The 21,153-nt window shown below is 34.2% G+C and overlaps 1 protein-coding gene across 3 annotated transcripts in view; it reads right to left on the bottom strand.

The window, feature by feature from the left end:
- LOC109376678 (pecanex-like protein 1) overlaps nucleotides 1–21,153 on the bottom strand; it is a 122,264-nt gene that overhangs the window by 14,196 nt on the left and 86,915 nt on the right. For 2 of the 3 annotated variants that reach the window (XM_019632753.1, XM_019632751.1), the window contains exons 7-11: nucleotides 14,363–14,453; nucleotides 12,820–12,877; nucleotides 10,670–10,887; nucleotides 4,301–4,454; nucleotides 2,066–2,098 (exon numbers count right to left, since the gene is read on the bottom strand). In XM_019632753.1, the coding sequence (XP_019488298.1) occupies nucleotides 2,066–2,098; nucleotides 4,301–4,454; nucleotides 10,670–10,887; nucleotides 12,820–12,877; nucleotides 14,363–14,453 (554 nt within the window). The remainder of the gene's footprint in view (nucleotides 1–2,065; nucleotides 2,099–4,300; nucleotides 4,455–10,669; nucleotides 10,888–12,819; nucleotides 12,878–14,362; nucleotides 14,454–21,153) is intronic. The other variant, XM_019632752.1, reaches the window with a different exon arrangement.

Genomic DNA, 21,153 nt, shown 5'->3' with positions numbered 1-21,153 from the left:
GTTCCTCATGTTGTGGTGACCCCCAGCCATAAAATTATTTTCGTTGCTACTCTATAACTGTAATTTTGCTACTGTTATGAATCGTAATGTAAATATCTTTTTGTTTCTGATGGTCTTAGGCGACCCCTGTGAAAGGGTCGTTCGACCCCCAAAGGGGTTGCGACCCACAGGTTAAGAACCGCTGAATTAAGGGAAAGTTATTTCTTATAGTAAAGTCTACGACTACATGTAGAGGGAATGATGAAATTAGAAAATCACTATTTGGCAACCATCAAATGCTAATCTGATTCAGGCAAGAAACATCAACAGATATTAAAAACAAGTTGGTGGAAGTCTTCAGGGCAACTGGATATACACAATCTCAAAGTATCTCCCTATGATTCTGAAGGGAGTGGGAGGGGATTTTGACCCCCAGGGGACACTTGGCAATGCCTGGAGACATGCTGGTTGTAACAATTGGGGTGTGGATGCCACTAACATCTAGTGAGTAGAGGTAAAAGATAAAGCTAAATAACCTATAATGCACAGGACAGCACCCCCTCCCACAAAAAAAGAACCATCCAGCCCAAAATGTTAATATTGCAGAGGTTAAAAAACCCTGCAGACACTACCCTTAGCTAAAAGATCAAAGTTAACATCAACAGCGAAAGGATAAATCCACATCATGTGCTTCCTGATTGATGCACTGAGAACATATCACTTTCATTAGTGTTCCCACCAAAAAAAGCATGGTCTGTATCCAATCAAGAAGAAACATCAGACAAACTCAAACTGAGGGATGGTCTGCAAAATAACTGGCCTGTACCCACCAAAAGTGTCAATATCATAAAAGACAAATAAATACTAAGGAACTACTCCAGATTAAAGTAGGCTAAGAAGACCAAATGCCTAATCAGGAATTTTCTATTGCCAATTGAGAAAATAGAAAACAACTAAATAAGAACTGTAGCTTAGAAAATAGTATTGTATCAATGTTAATGCCCTGATTTGGTAATTATATTGAATTAATGTAAAGAAATGCCTCTGTTTCTAGAAAACACAGACTGAAGTATTTAGAAGTAAAGGGGCATCGTGTCTACAATTCATTCTCAAACAGTTCAGAAAAGTGTGTGTGTGTGTATGTGCACGCACACGTGTGCGTATACAGGGAAAGGGAATAAACAAATATGATAAAATGTTTAAGCAGGGATATGGGTGAATGGCATCAGGAATTCTTTGTATGATCTTTGCAACTTTTCCTTAAGTTTGAAATTATGTTCAAAATAAAGCTAAAACCAATACTTCCATCTATCATTACACTTCAAAAGCATTCTTACAAAATAATAAACCATCAGTTGAAAGTAAATCATGTGCCTCCTTGTTTTGTTTTGTTCATCTACTTTCAATATTAAGTATCTCAGCGTATGGGAAAAAATAATAAATTCAAGAAAGAAGACATCATCATAAATTGTAGAGTCTGATTTTGAACTATTTTAAAGAGAATGGCCTTTGGTCTTTCGATTAAATTACTGTAACAAGGGTGAGGTCTAACACTGAAGCACGCATCACAATAAATATTGTTAGGCAGCTACTATGTTTGTCTAAAGTCACAAAGTAAATAAAAAGGTTTTTAATCTCCTTAGTGTCCACAGGTCTAAACACCAGATCAATGCATTACTTCTTTATTCTTCCTCCTAATAATTACTTAAGCAAAATAATACAAAGTTTTTCCTACTTCAAAATTCTATCTTTCAATACTTATTCATGATTTATTCTTCAAAATTAAATGCAAGTCACCAAAAACCCATGAGTTTATATGAATCATGCCTACCTAACTGATAACCTCCCCCTGAAACAGGCTGTCAAAACATGAATTATCATGCTCATTTTCAACCAGGATTTAAAGCCCACAATTACAATGCCATTTTTATTTCATGCCAATAAATCACCTATATTTCTAGTAGTGTGTCAAGACTTAGATGAGAAAATAATAACATAAATCTTAATCCAATCTGACATATGACCCACAAAAGGTTTTGATGAATGTTAAGGAACTATGAATTATAGGCATATTAGAGTGACTTACATGTCTGGGAGAAGAAGAATCTGGTTGAACACTCTAAAAATGAAACAAAGATAGATTATACTACTGAAATCCTGGTAATTTTACAAGCAACTTTCAAAATGCCTGAAATAATTTCAAATAAATATTCCACAGCTAAGAAAGGACCTATATTAATTCTGTTGAAACATCAACAGAAGACCAAAACATCAGTTTGAGATACTGGTGTCACTGCGGTATTAAAACATCTCAAATCTTTCCTGACTCTTAAACTTATTTTGGTTAGTTAATAATTTGCATCTAGCTTAATGTTTCGGAAATGGCATATGGTAGATAGATCTATTACTGCTTGGTTCATTACTACACATTCAAGAAATGCACAAAATATGGGTTAGCTTATAAGAAGAATTCTAGTTCTGCCCACAAATTCCAAGCTTATTAAACAATTCAATGGTATTTGTATTACTAAGTTATCTATATTTTCACATAAAAATCATCAATTAAGTTAAGCTATATCTTTGTAAGAAACTTTATCAACTTTCAATAAAAATGTCCAAAAGGTATTATGCAGCTACTTCCCAAATCATGACCTTTCTCCCAAGTTCAAGTTCATTTCCAACAGTATACCAAACCATTTGCCTAGGATGGTCTATCACCACCCTGCAATTCCAGATTGGACCAAAGTTACTGAGTTTGGTATATGGTACTTTACTGGATATGAGAGCAGGTAATTCTGAAATTCTTTCAATTCCAACATCTATCCTCTAAAAGTTTCTGTTCCAGCCTTTCTTATTTATGGTTATCACATTACTATTCTTCTAGTCAACTTGTAATTTTAAAAACCTCAGTCATCTTTTACCTTTTCCATATCTGACCATATTAACTTAAAAGCACTGGACAAAATTAATGGGACAAGGAGCACCAGAGTCAGGGAATGAATTTATATGGTTTAAGGCAATAAAGGGTTTAGATCAAGGTGGTTGAAATGGAAAGCAAGAACAAAGACCAGGAGTTTTAACATAGAATCACCACATTTAATCAAAGTAACTTGGAAGGAGTGGCTCTAAGATTCTGAGTCAGTACAGTCTGTCAAAAGCAAAGCAACGGGGAAAGGAAAAGATTTATCAGAAGATGATAGTGGGCTATTTTTCAGATGTGCCAAATGCCTAAAGGACTAACGCTGTGAGAAAGGTGAAGACTCTTGAGATATAAATCTGGACATAATTCATGTGTAGGGGCAACATATAAAGTAAAAAAGGATGACTTCACAAGCAAGGAACTGCAAACTGACGAAGGCCAAATAAAGCCCTAGAGAATTCTCATAAATTAAGAAGAAGTGGTCAAAAGAACAAAGAGGCATTAAGAAAGGAAAATAAAGTTATCTGAAACGTAGGATAATCATCAGGGTAATATAAAGTCACAGAACAATGAAGACAATATAAAAATGGAAGATAGAATTCACAGGTGTTCAGTGATGCAGCACTGATCAAGAATGAAGACTAAGAAAAGGAAAAGTATGGATGGGTCTTGAAGAAATGAAGCAGTTGACGTCAGTGTGTCTCTCTCTACAGACATCTGGGCAGCTGATGGTATAAACAGAACTGACAAAATAGTTTTCAGGATGGGAGAAGTTCTTCATGTTAGCTTATATCAGGTAAATAACCAATTCAAGCAAGGGTGTTTACTGGACAAGAAACATGGAAATGGAAACAGTCCACATTAACAGTCCACACTGATTTTGCATGGAAGGTGAAAAATTTGGCATGTGATTCATTTTGGAGAAGTTAAAATTGATATTTGATATTTTAAAGCCATTATTATTAAAACAATAGCAAAGGGACACCAATCTCCTGTTTTCAATGTTCCAAAGGAACATATGTACCAGTTTTGACATTATTGTATCAATAAATGATAGGTTTTAATAAATTTCACCTACAGAACACTTAAAATACAAAAGTGGGAGAGTTAATGTTGGCAAATTAAAAATAAATGAATTTCAAAAATGCAAATTCTTTTTTTTAACAAATGCCCAAATATTTTCTTTCAATACAAAAAGTAGCTTTAAGAAAGTTTCATTTACATATCATTATTTTTTAAAGTTTATATGTCACTTTGGTTCACTACCCAATCTAATGTAAACATCCAAGGAAAATAAATAAAAAAATTAATATCTTACTATAATGTAGTGGATGTAATGAAATCTCTGCCCTTTAACATAAATATTATTCCACAGCCTGGAAAGAAGAGAGATGCTGGTACCTTAAGCAGTGAGTATTGACAGCTGGCTATAACCAGGCAGAACTGGAACACCCAGATATCTCTGAAGAAGCCTTGTATGAGAAGAATAGACCCCAAAAATGCAACAAGAATAGCCAGGATGACAGCTAACACATTTTCCAGGATCTCACGATTTCTGTAGATAGAAATATTTATATCATCAGTATAAGAAATTAATCAGAGTGAAAAGAAGGCATCAATATAAAGTTCATATTATGCTTGCTGAGATATTTTTACAGTATTAGGTTTGAATAAGATTTTGCATTACACTGAAAAAAAAACTAGTTGATGTGGGAAATTAAAACAAATTCTTGTGTGTAAATAAAACATGCTATAGTAGATTGTGAAGCTTTAATTTTAATACATAATACAGTTTTCATTTCTATTTTAAAAACTTTACTCTTCTTAACACCTGCTTTCCTATCTGTCAAATTTCCTCAAAATTACTAACCTACCAGGATGGCAAATAAAGGACCTATAAAGAGAAACAAGTTTGAAAAACAAAATCTCAAAACAGTTTCTAGAAAAATTAAATTTAAAAATTGTTATTTTATATGATAAAGTTTGTGACCAAATTTTGATACCAAATGATGTGAAATAATCTGAAAAGCAATTTACTAGAATTGTTTAAATACAGGCCCTTCCATATTTTGAGAATGAAGGTAGTGATAAAGACCATCAATACTATCCCTATCAAAGTTGCTGAAAGTTCTATATTTTATTAAACTGACAATGTAAAAGAAACAATCTGATGCCCAAGATATTACATATAGTAATGAAGATGATTTTTGTCACACCAAAAAATATGAACCGATATCATTACTTCTTGAGGAAATTTTATCACAAAATATTAAATACTTACTAAAAGTCTTGTATTTTAAAGAATATATATGACATGGGAACATGGTCAGCACATTTACTATACAAAGAAAGGACACAAAATCATGTAGATAGGAAGATGTAAGTCCTGTCCACAGTTACGGGTTAAAAAAGACAATATATCAAAACGATACTACTGATAACATCTCTCTCTGGGTGGAAGAGTTATGCATGGTCTCTTTCTGTCTTAAAATCTTTCATGTATTTAAGTTTTTTATAATGGGTAAAGAATTACTCTTATAATCATAAAAATGTTTTTATGAATGTGTTGTCAATGCTGTATTTATAATAATCAATTGACCTAAAAATAAAATTCACAAACATCTCTGTACTATTTCATTTGTTAGTTCTACCGGATTAAAACAAATTCAGTAACATTTTCAAACAATAAACACTGGTATTTTCTCTGACCTTATATGGCAGGTTGTGGAATTCCAGATTTGCCGAATCCAATGATCCTTGTCAACCCTGCTACACTATACTGTCTATATCTGATATACTGTTTATATCGCTACACACTGAACATGTGCTCTCTTTTGATTTTTCTTAAATTTTAATTTTGATAAATCCAATTTATCTACTTGTTCTTTTACTAATCTTATTTTTGGTGTCACATTTAAGAAACTTTGCCTAACCCAAGGTCACAAATATTTTCTCCTATATTTTATTTACTTCTACAAGGTTTACTGTTTTAGATTTTACATTTAGGCCTATATATTTTGAATTCTTGTAATATGGTGCAAGGTAAGGATACATTTTGGGGTTTTTTTTGGTTTTTTTGCATATGGAAATACAATTGTTGAAAAGGCTATCCTTCCACCACTACTGATTTGGGATATTATTTTGATGCCATATGGGCCCGAAGTTTTCTTTATGGGAAGGTTTTTTAACTACAATTTCCATTTATTTAATCGATATATGACCATTAAGATATTTCTTTCAAAGTGAACTTTGATGATTTATATCCTTCAATAAATATGTCCATTGTCAAATTTATTGACATGTAGTGGTTTATAGTATTCTATTATCCATTTAATACCTGTAGAATCTGTAGTGAAATCCTATCTCGTATTTCAGTTATTGGTTATCTGTATCTTTTTTCTTCTCTTTTTTTTTTCCTCATCAGCCTATTTAAAAGTTTATCAATTTAGTTGATTTTCTCAAAGATCAAACTTCTGGTTTCTGTGATTTTTCTCTATCATTCTTCTGTTTCCTCACTGATTTCTGCTTTGTTCTCGACTATTTTCTTTCTTATGCTTACTTAGACTTAATGTGCTCTTTTTCTAGTTTCTTAAGGTGGAAGGTGAAGTCACTCATTTGACTTTTCTTATTAGGTGCTATAAATTCTCCTAAGTACTATGTTAGTGGTGCACCCAAAATTCTGGTATGTTGTGTTTTCATTTTCCTTCAGTTCAAAATACCACCTAATTTCCGTCTTGATTTCTTCTTTGATTCATGAGTTATTTAGAAATATTAGTTCCCAAATATTTAGGAATTTCCCAAGGCTCTTTTTGTTATTAATTTATAATTAATTCCACAATGCTCAGAGAACACACTATTATATATTGACTTGAATCCTTTTAAATTTGACCAATTTATTATAACCCAGAATATGGTCTATCTTGGTGAATGTTCCATGTGCATTTAAAAGAATGTGTATTCTGTTGTTATGGTTGGAGTGTTTCATAAATATCAACTAAGTTTGGTGAGCAGAATTGCTCAAGTCTATGTCCTTTCTGATTTTCTACGTACCAGTTCTTTCAATTGTTGAGAAAGGGGTGTTAAATTCAACTATCATTGTCAATTTGTCTATTTATTCCTATTTCTATCAGCTTTTACTCTATGTATTTTGAAGCACTGTTTTAGGTGTAGACGCATCATTATGACTCTCTTTATCCTTGGTAATAGTCTTTGCTCTAAAATCTAATTTGTCTGACATTAACACAGCCACTCCAGCTTTCCTTTGATTAACATAAGCATGCTATCTCTTTTTCAATTTTTTATTTTTAACCTATTTCTGTCTTTATATTCAAAGTGCATTTCTTGTAGGCAGCATAGAGTTGAGTCTTGCTTTTTTCTCCATTCTGACAATTTTGGATTTTCTCTATCATCTTTTATTTTCTATATGTCGATCTGTTCTTGATCTTTCCTCTTTTTTGGCCTTCCTTTAGATCAACAGAGTAAATTTTTTTTTTCTGAAGATTTTTATTGGGGAATTGGGGGGGATGGGAATGGTGCTAGGGAATTGGGGGAAGGGGAACAGACAAGTTGCTGTCGTTTTGTTCTTCAGTCTAGTTGTGGAGGACGTTGCTTCACTGGCCCAAGTTGGCACCATCATTGCGCTCTTCCCGGGCGAGGCAGATCAGTCGCCGGCTTCTGGACGGCCGCTCACTGCGGCTGCTGGCTGCTCACGCTGGCTGCTGGCTACACACGGTAGCCCATGGCAACCCACTGCAGCAGGGGCTGCAGCCGCCGTCGCCGGCGACTCACGGCAGCCCAGCTCCAGGTTGAGCTGTTGTTCAGCATCTTAGCTGTAGAGGGCAGTGTCACTGGCCCTCATATGTGGGATCCGAACCGGGGCCCTCTGGCATCCCAAGCCAGTTCTTAACCATCGCACCACTCGGCCGGCCCCAAGAGAGTAATTTTTATGAATCCATTTTATCTTTTTTTTTTTAACTTACTAGCTATAATTCTCTCTTTTAGTGCTATTTTTACAGTACACATTTTATAAGTCTACCTTCAAATGATGTTATGACACTTCACATTTACTATAAGAAACTTACAGTAGTATAATTTTGTATTTCCCTTCCCAGTCTTTATGCTATTGTCATGAATTTTACTTTCACATATTATAAACCACATAATACTTTATTATTTTAAACATCCAATTATCTCTCAAAAAGATTTAAGTAGTAAGAAAAAATATATATATTTATTCGTGTAGTTACTTAGCATTTCCAGTGATCTTTGTTCCTTTGGGTAGGTCCATATTTTCGTTTGGTATTATTTCCCTTCTGCTTGAAAGATATCCTTTAACATATCCTATAGTGTGGGTCTGCCTGCAAAGAATTCTTTCAGTTCTTCCTAGTCTGAAAATGTCTTTATTTCATCTTGGTTATTAAAAAATTTGTTTTCTGGGTATGGAATTCTAGGTTGATAGTTTTGTTTTAAAGGTTTTATTGGGGAATTGGGGGAGGAGAACAGCATTGGGGACTCGGGGAAGGGGAACAGACAAGTTGCTGTCCTTTCGTTCTTCAGTCTAGTTGTGGAGGACATCGCTCCACTGGCCCATGTTGGTATTATCACTGTGGTCTTCCCGGCTGAGGCAGATCGGTCACCAGCCATTGGACGGCCGTTCATGGCAGCTCACAGAGGTTCATGCCAGCTGCCAGCCGCTCATGGTAGCTTATGGCAGCCCACTGCAGCTTCACTGCAGCCTACGCCGTCGCCAGCGACTCACAGCAGCCCAGCTCCAGGTCGAACTTTTGTTCACCATCTTAGCTGTAGAGGGCAGTGTCACTGGCCCTAATGTGGGATCCGAACCGGGGCCCTGCTGCTCCAAGCTGGCGTCGCAAGCCAACTCTTAACCAACGCGCCACTTGGCTGGCCCTGAAAAGTTTTTTTTTTTTTCCTTTTTAATACTTTAAAAATGTTGCTCCACTGTCTTCTCACTTGCATTATTTCCAACAATAAATCTCATGTCTTCCTTATCCTTGTTCCTCTAACAAACTTTTTTTTCTCTCTTCTAGTTTTTAAGATTCTTATCACTAGTTTTAAGCAATTATGTGCCTTGGTGTAGTTGTCTTCATGTTGCTTTGGGTTCACTGAAGTTCTTTAATGTGGATGTTTATAATTTTCATCAACTTTGGAAAGTCATCCATCATTATTTCCTCAAAATCATTTGTCTCCTGTCTCTTTCATTTGTCTCCTGTCCCACAGGCTACTTCCATTTTATGTTCTTTTCGTTGGTGAATAGGAGTGGAAGGATGACCTTTTTTTTCCCCTTTCATTTTGGATAGTTTCTATTGCTATGCTTTCAAGTTCACCAATATTTTCTTCTGTAATGTCTAACTCACCAATAATCCCATCCACTGTAGTTTTCATCTCAGATATTTTAGTTTTCATCTCTGCAAGTTTGATTTGGGTCATTTTATATATATTCCATGTCTCTACTTAACTTTGTTAACATATGAAATACAGTTATAACAGTTTTAACATCTTTGACTGCTAATTCTAGTATCTGTAACAGTTGCAGGTTGGTTCCACCTGATTATTTTCCTCATTATAAATCATGTTGTATCCCTTCTCTGCATGCTTGGTAATCTTTGGGTGCTACATAGAATGAATCTTAACTTACTGGGGACTGAGAATTTCTGGATTTCTAGAAATCTTCCTGTGCTTTGTTATGCTACTTGGAAACAATTTGATCCTTTTGGGTCTCACTTTTATGACCTTGTTAGGTGGGTCTGGAGCAGTGCTCATGCTAGGGCTAATTATTCCCCACTTCTAAGGCAAGACTCTCCTGAGTATGCTATACAATGCACCATGATACATGAATTGTGCGTTTCTTCCATCAGGCTGGTAGGAACAGGCCCTATTCCTGGCCTGGTGTGAGTGCTAGGCACTGTTCCTTTATTTATTTCAAATGGTTCCTACCTGGCCTCGGGTACTTTCTTCTCGGACATTCACTTATCAATATTCTGCACAGTCAAGGAGACCCATTGCAGATCTCTGAGATTCTCTGAGCATCAATCCTTTCTCTGAAATTCTGTCCTATGGACTCTTAGCTCCACCTCCAACTCAGAAGGTCTGCTAGGCTCTACTTTAATACCTCATCCCTGTGCACAGCCTGGGAACTCTTAAGGCAGTAAGCTGGAGCGGTTGTAGGGCTCACATAATTTGTTTCCCGTTTTTCAGGAACCACTGTCTTTTGCTGTCTTATCTCCAATGTCTTGAAAACCATGGTTTCATGCATTTTGTCTATTTTTCATAGTTTCAGGTAGGAGGGTAAATCCAATCCTTGTTAATCCAGGTTGACTGGAAGCAGCATTTAGTCACCAAGTTTATAATGGACTAATATTGTTTACTACTAAAATTAGTGCTAAGAAATAGAAAAACAGAAGTTTCCCCTTATGCTTCTTTTATTTAGGGTCATATTACCTATAACTTTACAATCCTTAAAACACTTCAGTTTCTCTGGCTTTTCAGTAGTACAGTTGCATGATTCTTATTTATGATAAAAAAATATATATATATTTTTTGTATAAACATTAAAATTGCCACAAAAAGGTTTCTAGTGGATTCAAGAGTCAATGTTTTGGAACCTAATAACTTAAATTTTATATCAAAAGAACCAAAATAGAAAACATTTTCCAACATGGAAATGAAGTAAAAACCTCAGTGGGTCATTAGGGACATTTCAATTTAAAAATAAAATCTGTTTGCATCTTTAATATCACACTATATTCTCACCTATCAAAGAGGGCCAAAAGTGTGAGTCTGTCAAAGTTAATGCCAATCCACAGCTGGGGCAGGATCCAAAAGCGATAATAGTGTTTAACCTTTTGGGCAGCTTCTTCTGTTGGCCCGTAAGTAGCTGCCAGATCTGGGCTCAGATCAATGTCTTGTTGCTCCAACAAATCTGTATCGATGGTCAATAGTCTGTTCAATCGAATCTGTGGAAGAGAGAGCTAAAGGAAAGTCAGCATTGAAAGGCTTACAATATCTTTAATCAAGTCATGATTCAAGGGCTACTCAATTACAGTTTACAGGTTATCTAAGCCCCCTGAATTTTCTATATTAGTCCACTCCTTGTGGATATTTCATGACCATTAAAAACTACAGAAGGTGCTGTACACATGAAACTAATATAAAATAATACTGAATGTCAACTGTAACTATATACATATATATTTATTTATGTGGTCACGGGATGTAAAGTACAGTATAGGGAGTATAGTCAATGGTATTATAATAACTATGTACAGTATCAGATGGATAGACTTGTTGGGGTTATCACTTTGTGAGGTGTGTAAATGTCTAATCATTATGTTGTTTTTGTACACCTGAAACTAATTTAAAAAAAAACTACAGAAGGTGACAATAGGAAATGAAGTAAAATAAAGCAAATTAATCAATACACCTTTTGGAAAGGTTTTATTAGAAAAAGTGTTTGAAATCTTAACGTTTTATGATTGTTTCACTAGTAAATACAGTAAGATCATTTACAATGAATCATTAATGGCTTCTTTTCTTCCCATCACATTTATGGTCTTTTCTCATTAAGCTATGAACCTCATTAAGTCTAAGCTCCTCTGCACTGGATTCAATGTTTTCAACTCTCATTTCTTCCTACAGCCTCTTATCACAATTATTGTTGTTTTCAAATCCCTCCAAGCCCACCCCCACTTTTTTGTTTTGGCAGGCTGCTCAGCTGAGGCTATACAGGAAACTACCACATTACATTTCTTTTAGCCTTAACTCATCCATTCACCAGTTCACCAGTTTCCCCTTCCTCTGAAAGAATAAAAAGTTTACTGTATCTAGCACAGCACTAGCCAGCATTTTGCTATCTCAAGGCTCCCATACATTTAACAGTAGAAAACAATAATCATTTTTCCATTTTTGCCTTCCTATGGAGCTCCTAGGAATACACTACAGCAAAAAAAATAGGGAAAGTCTACTTTTCAAACACATCTATGGGTATAGTCTAGAAAATTTGCTTCCTGTACATAACACAGCCACTTCTATCTCTAAGCACTGACAAAGACTTCCCGAAACACTTCTTTTCTTATCCTCTGTGCCAGGGTTTCTCAACCTGAGCAGTACAGAAATTTTCAGCCAGATAATTCTATGTTGTAGGGGCTGTGCTGTCCACTATAGGATGTTTAACAGCATCTCAACTTCTATCCACTAGATACCAGCAGCATTATTCCCCACGCTGTGACAAGCAAAAAATGTTTCCAGACATTGTCAAATATCCACTTGTGGAAAACCTCTGCACTATGCCAACTCACATCCATGGTCTGAAAACCTTGTTCACAACTCGTCATCTTCAGGAGGCTGCTAATAATTAATCCCTTTGGCACTACATTTATCTACAAGTACCTCTTATGTGTTGTTTATAAAGATTTCACCATTTTGTCTTTTGCAACTTCAATATATATACATCTTGATGGCATAGGCAGTGTTATCTTTTTAAAATATCCCCATTTTATGTGGCACATTTTTATACAATGATGTCATCACTCCCCCCGCACCCCCACACTCTGGTATATGAATAACTAGTAGTTAACCAATAAATAAATGCAACAAAATCATAATATTCAAAGAGAAGTTTCAAAATGAAAAATTAAAAATGGCAGAACCAGGTTACGACATTGGTGAGTAAATGGACCTTTACATACCCTCAAAAGTGTAATAACTGATCCATATGTAGCTAATTAAACTTCATGGTATTCCACGTTTTGTTTGTTTCTTAACAAAGGACTTCTAAGAAGAGATTCACTATGGGACAGCAAAGGTATTTTGCCATAGTTTTCAACAAAACTCATATTTTTTTAATTTGTATAGAGACTTAAATCTGAACACACATCATTTTATAAAAATAAAGGAAAACCTACCACATCATGTGGATAAAATCGAACTGAGGTAGAACTGGATACATGAGAATCCGTGTCACTAAAATAAAATGAAAAAGACTTTAGGGGATAAACAACTTGTCAAGTAGTGGAAAAAAAATAAATCCTTTAACAACTGGATTATATTTACATTGTCTTCATTTTTCTATGTAAACTTCAAAATGCAAAATATCATTTTCCTAGAGTTGTGATTGATTAAAAAGTAAAGCCTCTTCAAATCTCTTCATTGACTAAATCTTAAACATATTATCGAACCTCAGTTGCCTCATCAGTAACATAGGGTAACAATACCTTTATCACAAGGTTCTTGTGAAAAGTGTTTAAGAAAGCAATTGCCATATTGCCTGGAACCACAGTAAATTTTAGCTATAAATATCCTAGAACATGACAATTAAGTTTCCACAGTTCAGTCAAGTTCAGATTTCAACACTTGAGACCTTCCCACATTTACAGTGTAAGGAACTGTTCCTGTCTTGAATTATATTAAAAATAATTGTTTCCATTGCTCCATCCTCCTATTGTTTCTACTATTACAAAATCATCTAACACTCCAATTTAATCATTTTTGACCCGATGAATTCTGAAAAGGAGCGTAGAGTATAATTTTCTAAATGTTCTGTCTTTTCAGCATGCTAAGTGATTACAAGATCCTATTGATTTAAATGGCACCTCAAACCTTAAAAAACTAAGTGAATTGCCCATAGATGTCTAATTTAAATAGGTGTGTCCATTCTTAAATGGAAGTCCTAAAATAAGAATCAAATAACTAGTGAAAACAGTGAGCAAATTAATCAATAAAGGATTTCAAAGCAACAACTTGCATACATGAACAATAAGATTAAAACTTTACCAAAAATCTTAACACATTCTAAACTATAATTATGTCATAAGATCAAGATTTCTAATTTCTTATTGCTTTTTTTCTAACTTCTCCTTTATCTTACATAATTCCTTCCTAAGGGAAGGAGAAAAAAGAAACTCAAAGTAATATATGACCCATAATTTAAGAAATTCCTTCTTACGGCTGTTTAAAAGAAAATGAAAGGTGATCATTTAAAAACATATGACCAAACCTTTACAAAGAAATAAAAATTTTAAATTACACAAAAAAAGCGAACTGATGGGCATGAACTTAGCTGTATAACTATTTGTCTAATAAGCTTTTTTACATCATATACACATACACACATGCACACACACACATACACATACACACATGCACACACGCACACGAAATCCATAGTTAAATTTGCAACTGTGCAAACCACTATCCCACTATAAGGTCTACAGGAAATTTTTCCTTCATTTTTAAAAACACAGTATAGCTTTTGTTTTAAGTATGCTTTCTTTTTCCCATAGCAACAAATTCTACTTTAACTCTCTAGAGACAAATGCACTATGAGAAATTATTTAAGCCAATATAAACAAATGTTTTCAAAACAACTTTTATATATCAAGCATTAAAATCTTTAAACATGGCAAACATATGCAAGTACACACACAACTAACATGATATCACACATACCAGATATTAGATGCTCTTCTTGCTGCTGGTTCAAAATTCACAAGTGACATATCACAGCCACCAGTCTCATAAAGCGTAGAAGAGAACTTACCTAGCAAATAAATGATTTTTTAGAAAAGCCATTAGAATACTCAGAATTTTCCCTTCAAGCAAACAAGTTTTTAAAATGTACTATAACCTTCTTTTTCCAAAACATTTTAAAAGAAATGATAAGCACTTAATTCAGCATGATGTGAATTGAAAAGGAATGCTCAACAGTGGGGCAAAATGTCAACAAACATAATCAGGCATTAAACATAAGGGACTGAAGTCAGCTTTGGAATACCAGTCTCCTCTTTCCTCCACCTAACACATTCTTCAGTAATCATATGAATGGATGTAATGCTGTTTCAAGTCACCTGACCACTACTTGCAAGCGGTGAGTGGCCATTTGGAAAGCCGCTTAAGTTTTAAGACAGATCAAACTACAAGACAACAAATTTGTGTGATTACCTTCAGAGTTTGGGGTTTATGTTTGTTTGTTGTTTTTAAGAAAAAATGAAGACTGTCAAAATGGATATAAGGAAGTTCAATGAATGAAGTGATAATTACAGTACTTAATGAACATTACTTTTTGTATGATTCCACAAGAACTGAAAAAATTTAGGAACACCATTTGCTGTAGCCAAGGATTACTACAAAACTGAGAAAAAGGTTTAGAAATTATATTGGTTGCAAGGAAATATAGGTTTAAAAAAACTCTTAAAATGAATTCTATTAAGATAAAATGATTTCTGATAACGTAACAAAAAAATCTGGATACTGTCTGAAATGCACACTTCTACTTGACGATCTACAGTAGCCATATCAACAGTAAGTTAGGGAGCATAAATAAGTGAATATAAATTTCCAGTGGGGCAACGAGAAGAGGTACACATTCTAAACCCATGTGGGTCTACCAGGCTGCTTTCTATTTATGAGGTTTTTGTTTTACTAGCAGGAATTACAGAGGTTATGAATATGAAGCATCTTAAAGGGCACTTTGACCTTAAAGGGCTAAAAGATTTCCATGGCTACAATGAAAACAGTATAAAGTAAGAATTTTTATTCAAGTGAAATCCTTGAAAAATGACAAGAAAAGTCCCCTATAATATATAATAATATAACTAAGGGTTCGTAGAAATTTCAACAATTCCTTCATTACTTAAAAGGACTAGAATCAGAAAAAGTACTTTACTTAATAGGATTATTTGAGCACTAATTATTATCAGAGAATATACAAATATTTTATTTTATTATGGTGTTTTCTATAGTAGCAATTTTTTTGTCACAATAATATACTCTTGAGATAAATAATAAAACAGCATCCGGGGAAATGCTCAGTTCATCTGCTGCTTTTCAAGGGAGAATAATTCAGCATGTGGGTTATCTAAAACTGCTTTTTATTCCCATCTTTTAATCATGAGTCATTCACTCTTAAGCACCTCTAACAGAAACCAGATTAATGAACTAAAATGAAATGATACAAGCTGTCAATTTGGCTACTTCTTAAATGTATCACTGAAACATTTTTTGAAGTGGTAGGATGGGTTGCAGAAATTGTTAGTGAAGAAAAAAAAAATCAAACAAAAATACTGGCTTTACTGAGATTTAGAAATTATTTTTAAATTGCAATTTTTTATGCTCCGCTCTTTTGTTATTCACCATGGATAATCAAAGACTGGCTATGCTGTAATTAACTTACATTAATAGAAAAAAGAAACACCTTATTGAAATCACGGATTGCATAAATACAGAGGAATTATAAATCCATGTTAAATGACTAAATCACATAGTAACGAAGAGCTGGAAGGGTTTGACTACTGTGTGTGAAACCCAGTCAGAATAGAATACATAAATGTATTTATATCACAAAATTTGTGTGTATTTTAGAAATAGCTTAACTCTATATTCAATTCTACATTAAAATATATCCTGAGTATTTAAGCATTTCATGTGATTTTTAGTAATATAAGTACTGTTCTTGGGATGTTGAAAATAATAAATATTTATATGCAACTGAAATCAACTAAAGATATTACTCTGTAATTTTCAAATGGAGAAAAGAACATTAAGTCACTATATAATTATATCTTTTATATATAGATGTCTAATATGAAACTGTTATAGAAAGTTGCATTTAAATAATGCCCCCCAAAGCTTTTTAGACAGAAAGCTAGAAATTGAGCAGTTTTATTACTACATAAATCTACAATCCTGAATACTTCTATACAAACCAATGACTAGACAATAAAATTTAGAATTCTAAACAGAAGCATAAAACATGTCTAAGAAAAGAGCAGCTATCATTTTAACAAATATGCATGACTTCAACAGTGCTTTTTAGTTTTTCCTAAGAAGCTTTTGTCTCCTGCTAACTTTAAGGACATGTTCAGGTTCCTAAAAGTATACATGGCACATATCAGAGCAAACTAACATTGCATTAAGTCTTCATGGTATATTCCCAAATTTACCCCACCAAAACAACAGATTCTATGTCCCTCTTATATCTTTGGGCTTGACAACGGATAGAACTTCAGAAATACAAATTTTATTCAGAAGATAAGCAACTCAGAAAAAAAAAATTATACTAAAAAATACTTAGCTTAAGGCTTCAGTGAAAAACTTAGTAACATTTCAATGTATTAGTATGACAATTTAAAGGCATCTTAAAAAATAACCAGAACAAAGTATATATTGCTATTGGTTTATAAAGATGAATAATATCTTAAATTTATACAAATCTTAGTATGCACAACAATTTTACTTATACCTCATTTGAGATTAAAAACATGATCATCGTTAACCTTTGGATTCAAAATAAAATGTGCCCATATTAATAATCCTACTTTAATATTATTTTGTATTACAAAAAATACTTCAATTTAAATAATTTCTAATGAACATAAATTGTGAAGTAGAACATCAATGAAATATGTCCTCACATAAATTATGATTATAAACTAAGTCATCTCATCATAATTCAACTCCCAGGCCATAATTAATTATATCTAATAAAATGGCTCTGTCACTATTAAAAAAGAAAAAATCAATTTCTGACAAAATAAACAAGATGGAGGCTGGAATTTCAGACTTAATAGTGATACTGTCTATCACACAGCATTTCCAAAGATAAAGAAAAACAAGTTAAAGTATCTGGTATTTCTCAGTTTTGAATATTCAATAATAACTATTGTCTACAAAAATTAGATTTAATTATGCAAAACCATTCCTTTGAGGCAGGAGGATTTCAAAGTACTAACCACAGGTCAATTTATAAATGATGATCAACAGGTAGATGAGTAAAATTGGATATGGACTTAAGGAACAAGGACACTTGAGGCATGTGCCTGAAAGCATAAAAGGTGCAGCAGACAAATTCAGATAAACACTCGCAAAATACTGATAGAAGACATGAGAAATGAATGGGACTCTCTAATTGTCCTATAAATAAGAATCCTCATCATATGACACAAGGTTAAATGCATAAAGATTATAAGACCAGTACTCACCCAAGAAACCCAACTATTGGTTCTTGATAATCACTCTGATTTTACCTATGCATCATGGAAGGAGGTGGCTACTAGAAGGACAAATCATCGGTCGAGTTTCTCTAATCATCGCAGTACCAATGCCAACAACACAGGAGGCCTCTTCAATTTCCTGGATGATTTTCATTTTTGGGTCCCCTCCCCAAACCCTCACTCCTGTTCATTCTGTGTCCTCCAAACCTAATCCTGATACACTGTTAATTGACTTCTCACTTTTCTAGTATTACTCTTAGGGTAGAGAGGGGCTACAAAGCAAACTGAGATAGAAGGAAAGCAACTTTATAAAATGCTTTTTATAGAAAGCTGTTGAGGGACCACGTACACCTATCTGCATGACTACAACAAAGTGCTTATTTCTGATGGCAATAAGTATTGTGTTCACAACGCTATCTCAATAAATGTATCATTATACTTCTAAGAAAAAAAGCATTCAGGATGAGTACCAATTTCTTGGCTAGCATCCCATCCCCCCTTATTACCATGAGTGGTATCTATGAGTCTCTGAGGAAAGGTGAGTTTTCCCCCAGACAGAAATGACTCCTTTTACTGATGCTTATAGGTTAATGGACTTGTTTCTCCCTAGATGAGAAGTCAGGAAACTTTTTCTCTAAAGGGCCAGATAATCAATACTTAGGCTTTGAGGACCAGATGGTCTCTATTAGGACAATGCAAGTCTGCCATTGCAGTATGAAAGCAGCCACAGCACATAAATAACATAAATACATATTTATTTTATTTACAAAAAAAAAGCATCAAGCTGGATTTAGCCCTAAGGCTATAGTTTGTCAGCCCCTGTCCAAGACCAAAAGTCTTAGGCTTCTAAATCCTCTTTAACTCTTGTGCCACAATGGAAATCAAATCACTATGCTACTCTTAACGAAAAGTTTCAATATTGAGAACCAGTCCTTTTTCCTGAAATGTGCAATACTGTGCTAGGTTTTTAAAACAGGAGAATAAGGAAAGGGCAGGGACAAGAACAAAGAGGTTGGTTTAGAAGACAGCTTCTGAGGACTGGTACGGAAAAGTAGACATGTCTACCGCTTGGCAAAAGTAAAAGAGATTTATTTACTGATATATTTATTGACATGGCCATTGTTCTATAGTTCTGACCTAACAGGACATGTCCAAATTCACTGTGAAGTCTTCACTTCCATGGTCTAATCCCCAACCAGGTGAACCTTCCAAAGTGAATGTACTAGCTCCTATTCTGCTATGACTTCATCATCTACTCACATTTTCTTTCTAATCTTGCTTTATAAAATAATCCATTACAATGATATTGATGACATAACAACTGATCAAGTAAACAAAAAGGCAAGAATGGGATAAAATATTTGTTATTTGCATCTGACAAATTAGTTGTATGTAAAATATCAAAAGAACTTTTACATCTCAGTAATAAGACAAACAACCCAATTTTAAAAGTGAGTAAAAGATTTGGACACATTTCACTAAAGCAAATGTATGTATAGCTAATATATGCGTGTATATATACATATATGTATAGCACATCAAAAGATGCTCATCATCTTTAGTCATAAGAGAAATGTAAATTTAAACCACAATGAGATACCATTATAAATTCATCGGGGCTAAAATTTAAAAGGCCAACAAATGGCAAAAGTCAACAAGAACTGTAACTGGAATTCACATACAGTGCTGGTAGGTATGTATAACCACTTTAGAAAACAATTTAGAAGTTTAACTCACAACAGGCAAAACCTGGAAACAAAGGAAACATCTGTTAACAGATGAGTGGGTGTACAATATACAGTATGCTCATACAATGGAATAATATCAGCAACAAGAAGCTACTAACATGCAACATGAGGCATTTCAAAAGCATCATGAGAGTGCAAAACTAAACACAAAGGCCACATATTGTCATTTATATGAACTTCTTGGAGAGGAAAAACCACAGTGACATAAAGTATGTAGTGGCTGCTGAGGCCAAAGGTGGAGGAGGGATGGACAGCAGGGGAGCACAAAGCATTTTTTGAAGATGAGAGAAATGATCTGGATCTTGACTGCAGTATTTCACAATCATGCTCATCTGTTAAAACTTATCAAATTGTACATGTTAAATAGATGCAATTTACCATACCTAAATTATATATCAATAAAATTTATTTTAAGATGAAGAAAAAAAAATTCACCAGGTAAGAATCTAAGTAGATGGGTGAGTATGTGACGCAGCATGTATTCAGTGAAATTCCCACAAGATGCCAACTTATATGTGGAATCTAAAAAACAAACAAACAAACAAACAAAACAAAACAGACTCATAGAAACAGAGACCAAAGGGATGGTTACCAGAAGGGAAAGGGTGAGGGAATGGGTTAAAAGGTGAAGAGGGATAAAGTCAATAATACTGCGAAAAGCCTACACAGTGACAGATGACTACTAAAATTAGTGGAGTGATCACACTACACTGTAAGGTATACAAATGTCAAATTATTATATTGTACACCTGAAACTAAAATAACCAATAGAAGGCTATATAGCAAATATACCTAAAGAAAACTTTAAAAAAATTTTTAATGATTTTTGGAGGGTGAGTGATTTGTTATTTTGTTTTTGTGTTTCTCTTAACAAACACTATGCATCAGAAGATTCAAAAGTACACAAAACAAATAAAGTTCCACATTCCTCAGAGACAGCCACTGCAAACAGTGTTTCTCTGAACAGTTTTTATACACATTTTGTCCCAAGACAAATGGATCATTCTCCTCATACACACTTTCTAAATCTTACTTCTTTTGATTACAAAATAGTTTTTGGAGAAGCAGTAACTCTGAAGAAGGCAGGGAAGCCACATATGGAAGAAAATAGAACCAACCCATCTGCTAGGGACAGTTCCCATTAGACTGTAATGAAAGAAATGCAAACTTCTTTCATTTCAGTCCCTGATATGGGATGTGGGGGAGGTCTCTCCATTAAAGAATCTAACCTATATTCCAACTAATGCATACAGTAATCAACTTTAATTTAGAATCTTAAGAATGTTAATGTTAGAAAGCAGATAACTTAGTCTAATGCTTCAATGAATTCTTTACAACACAGGCTAGCAAGAGGCAAATTAGACATCTTAACCAGTCCCTGTTATCTTCTATAAAATTCGAGTGATGCGTTGGTTAAGAGCTGGCTTGGGATGCCAGAGGGCCCCGGTTCGGATCCCACATATGAGGGCCAGTGACACTGCCCTCTACAGCTAAGATGCTG

The sequence above is a fragment of the Hipposideros armiger genome, unplaced genomic scaffold (genome assembly GCF_001890085.2).
Source record: "Hipposideros armiger isolate ML-2016 unplaced genomic scaffold, ASM189008v1 scaffold_1169, whole genome shotgun sequence".
NCBI lineage: Eukaryota > Metazoa > Chordata > Mammalia > Chiroptera > Hipposideridae > Hipposideros > Hipposideros armiger.
The sequence above is the reverse complement of the archived record's forward strand: the minus strand, read 5'-3'. Positions and strand labels throughout refer to the sequence as shown.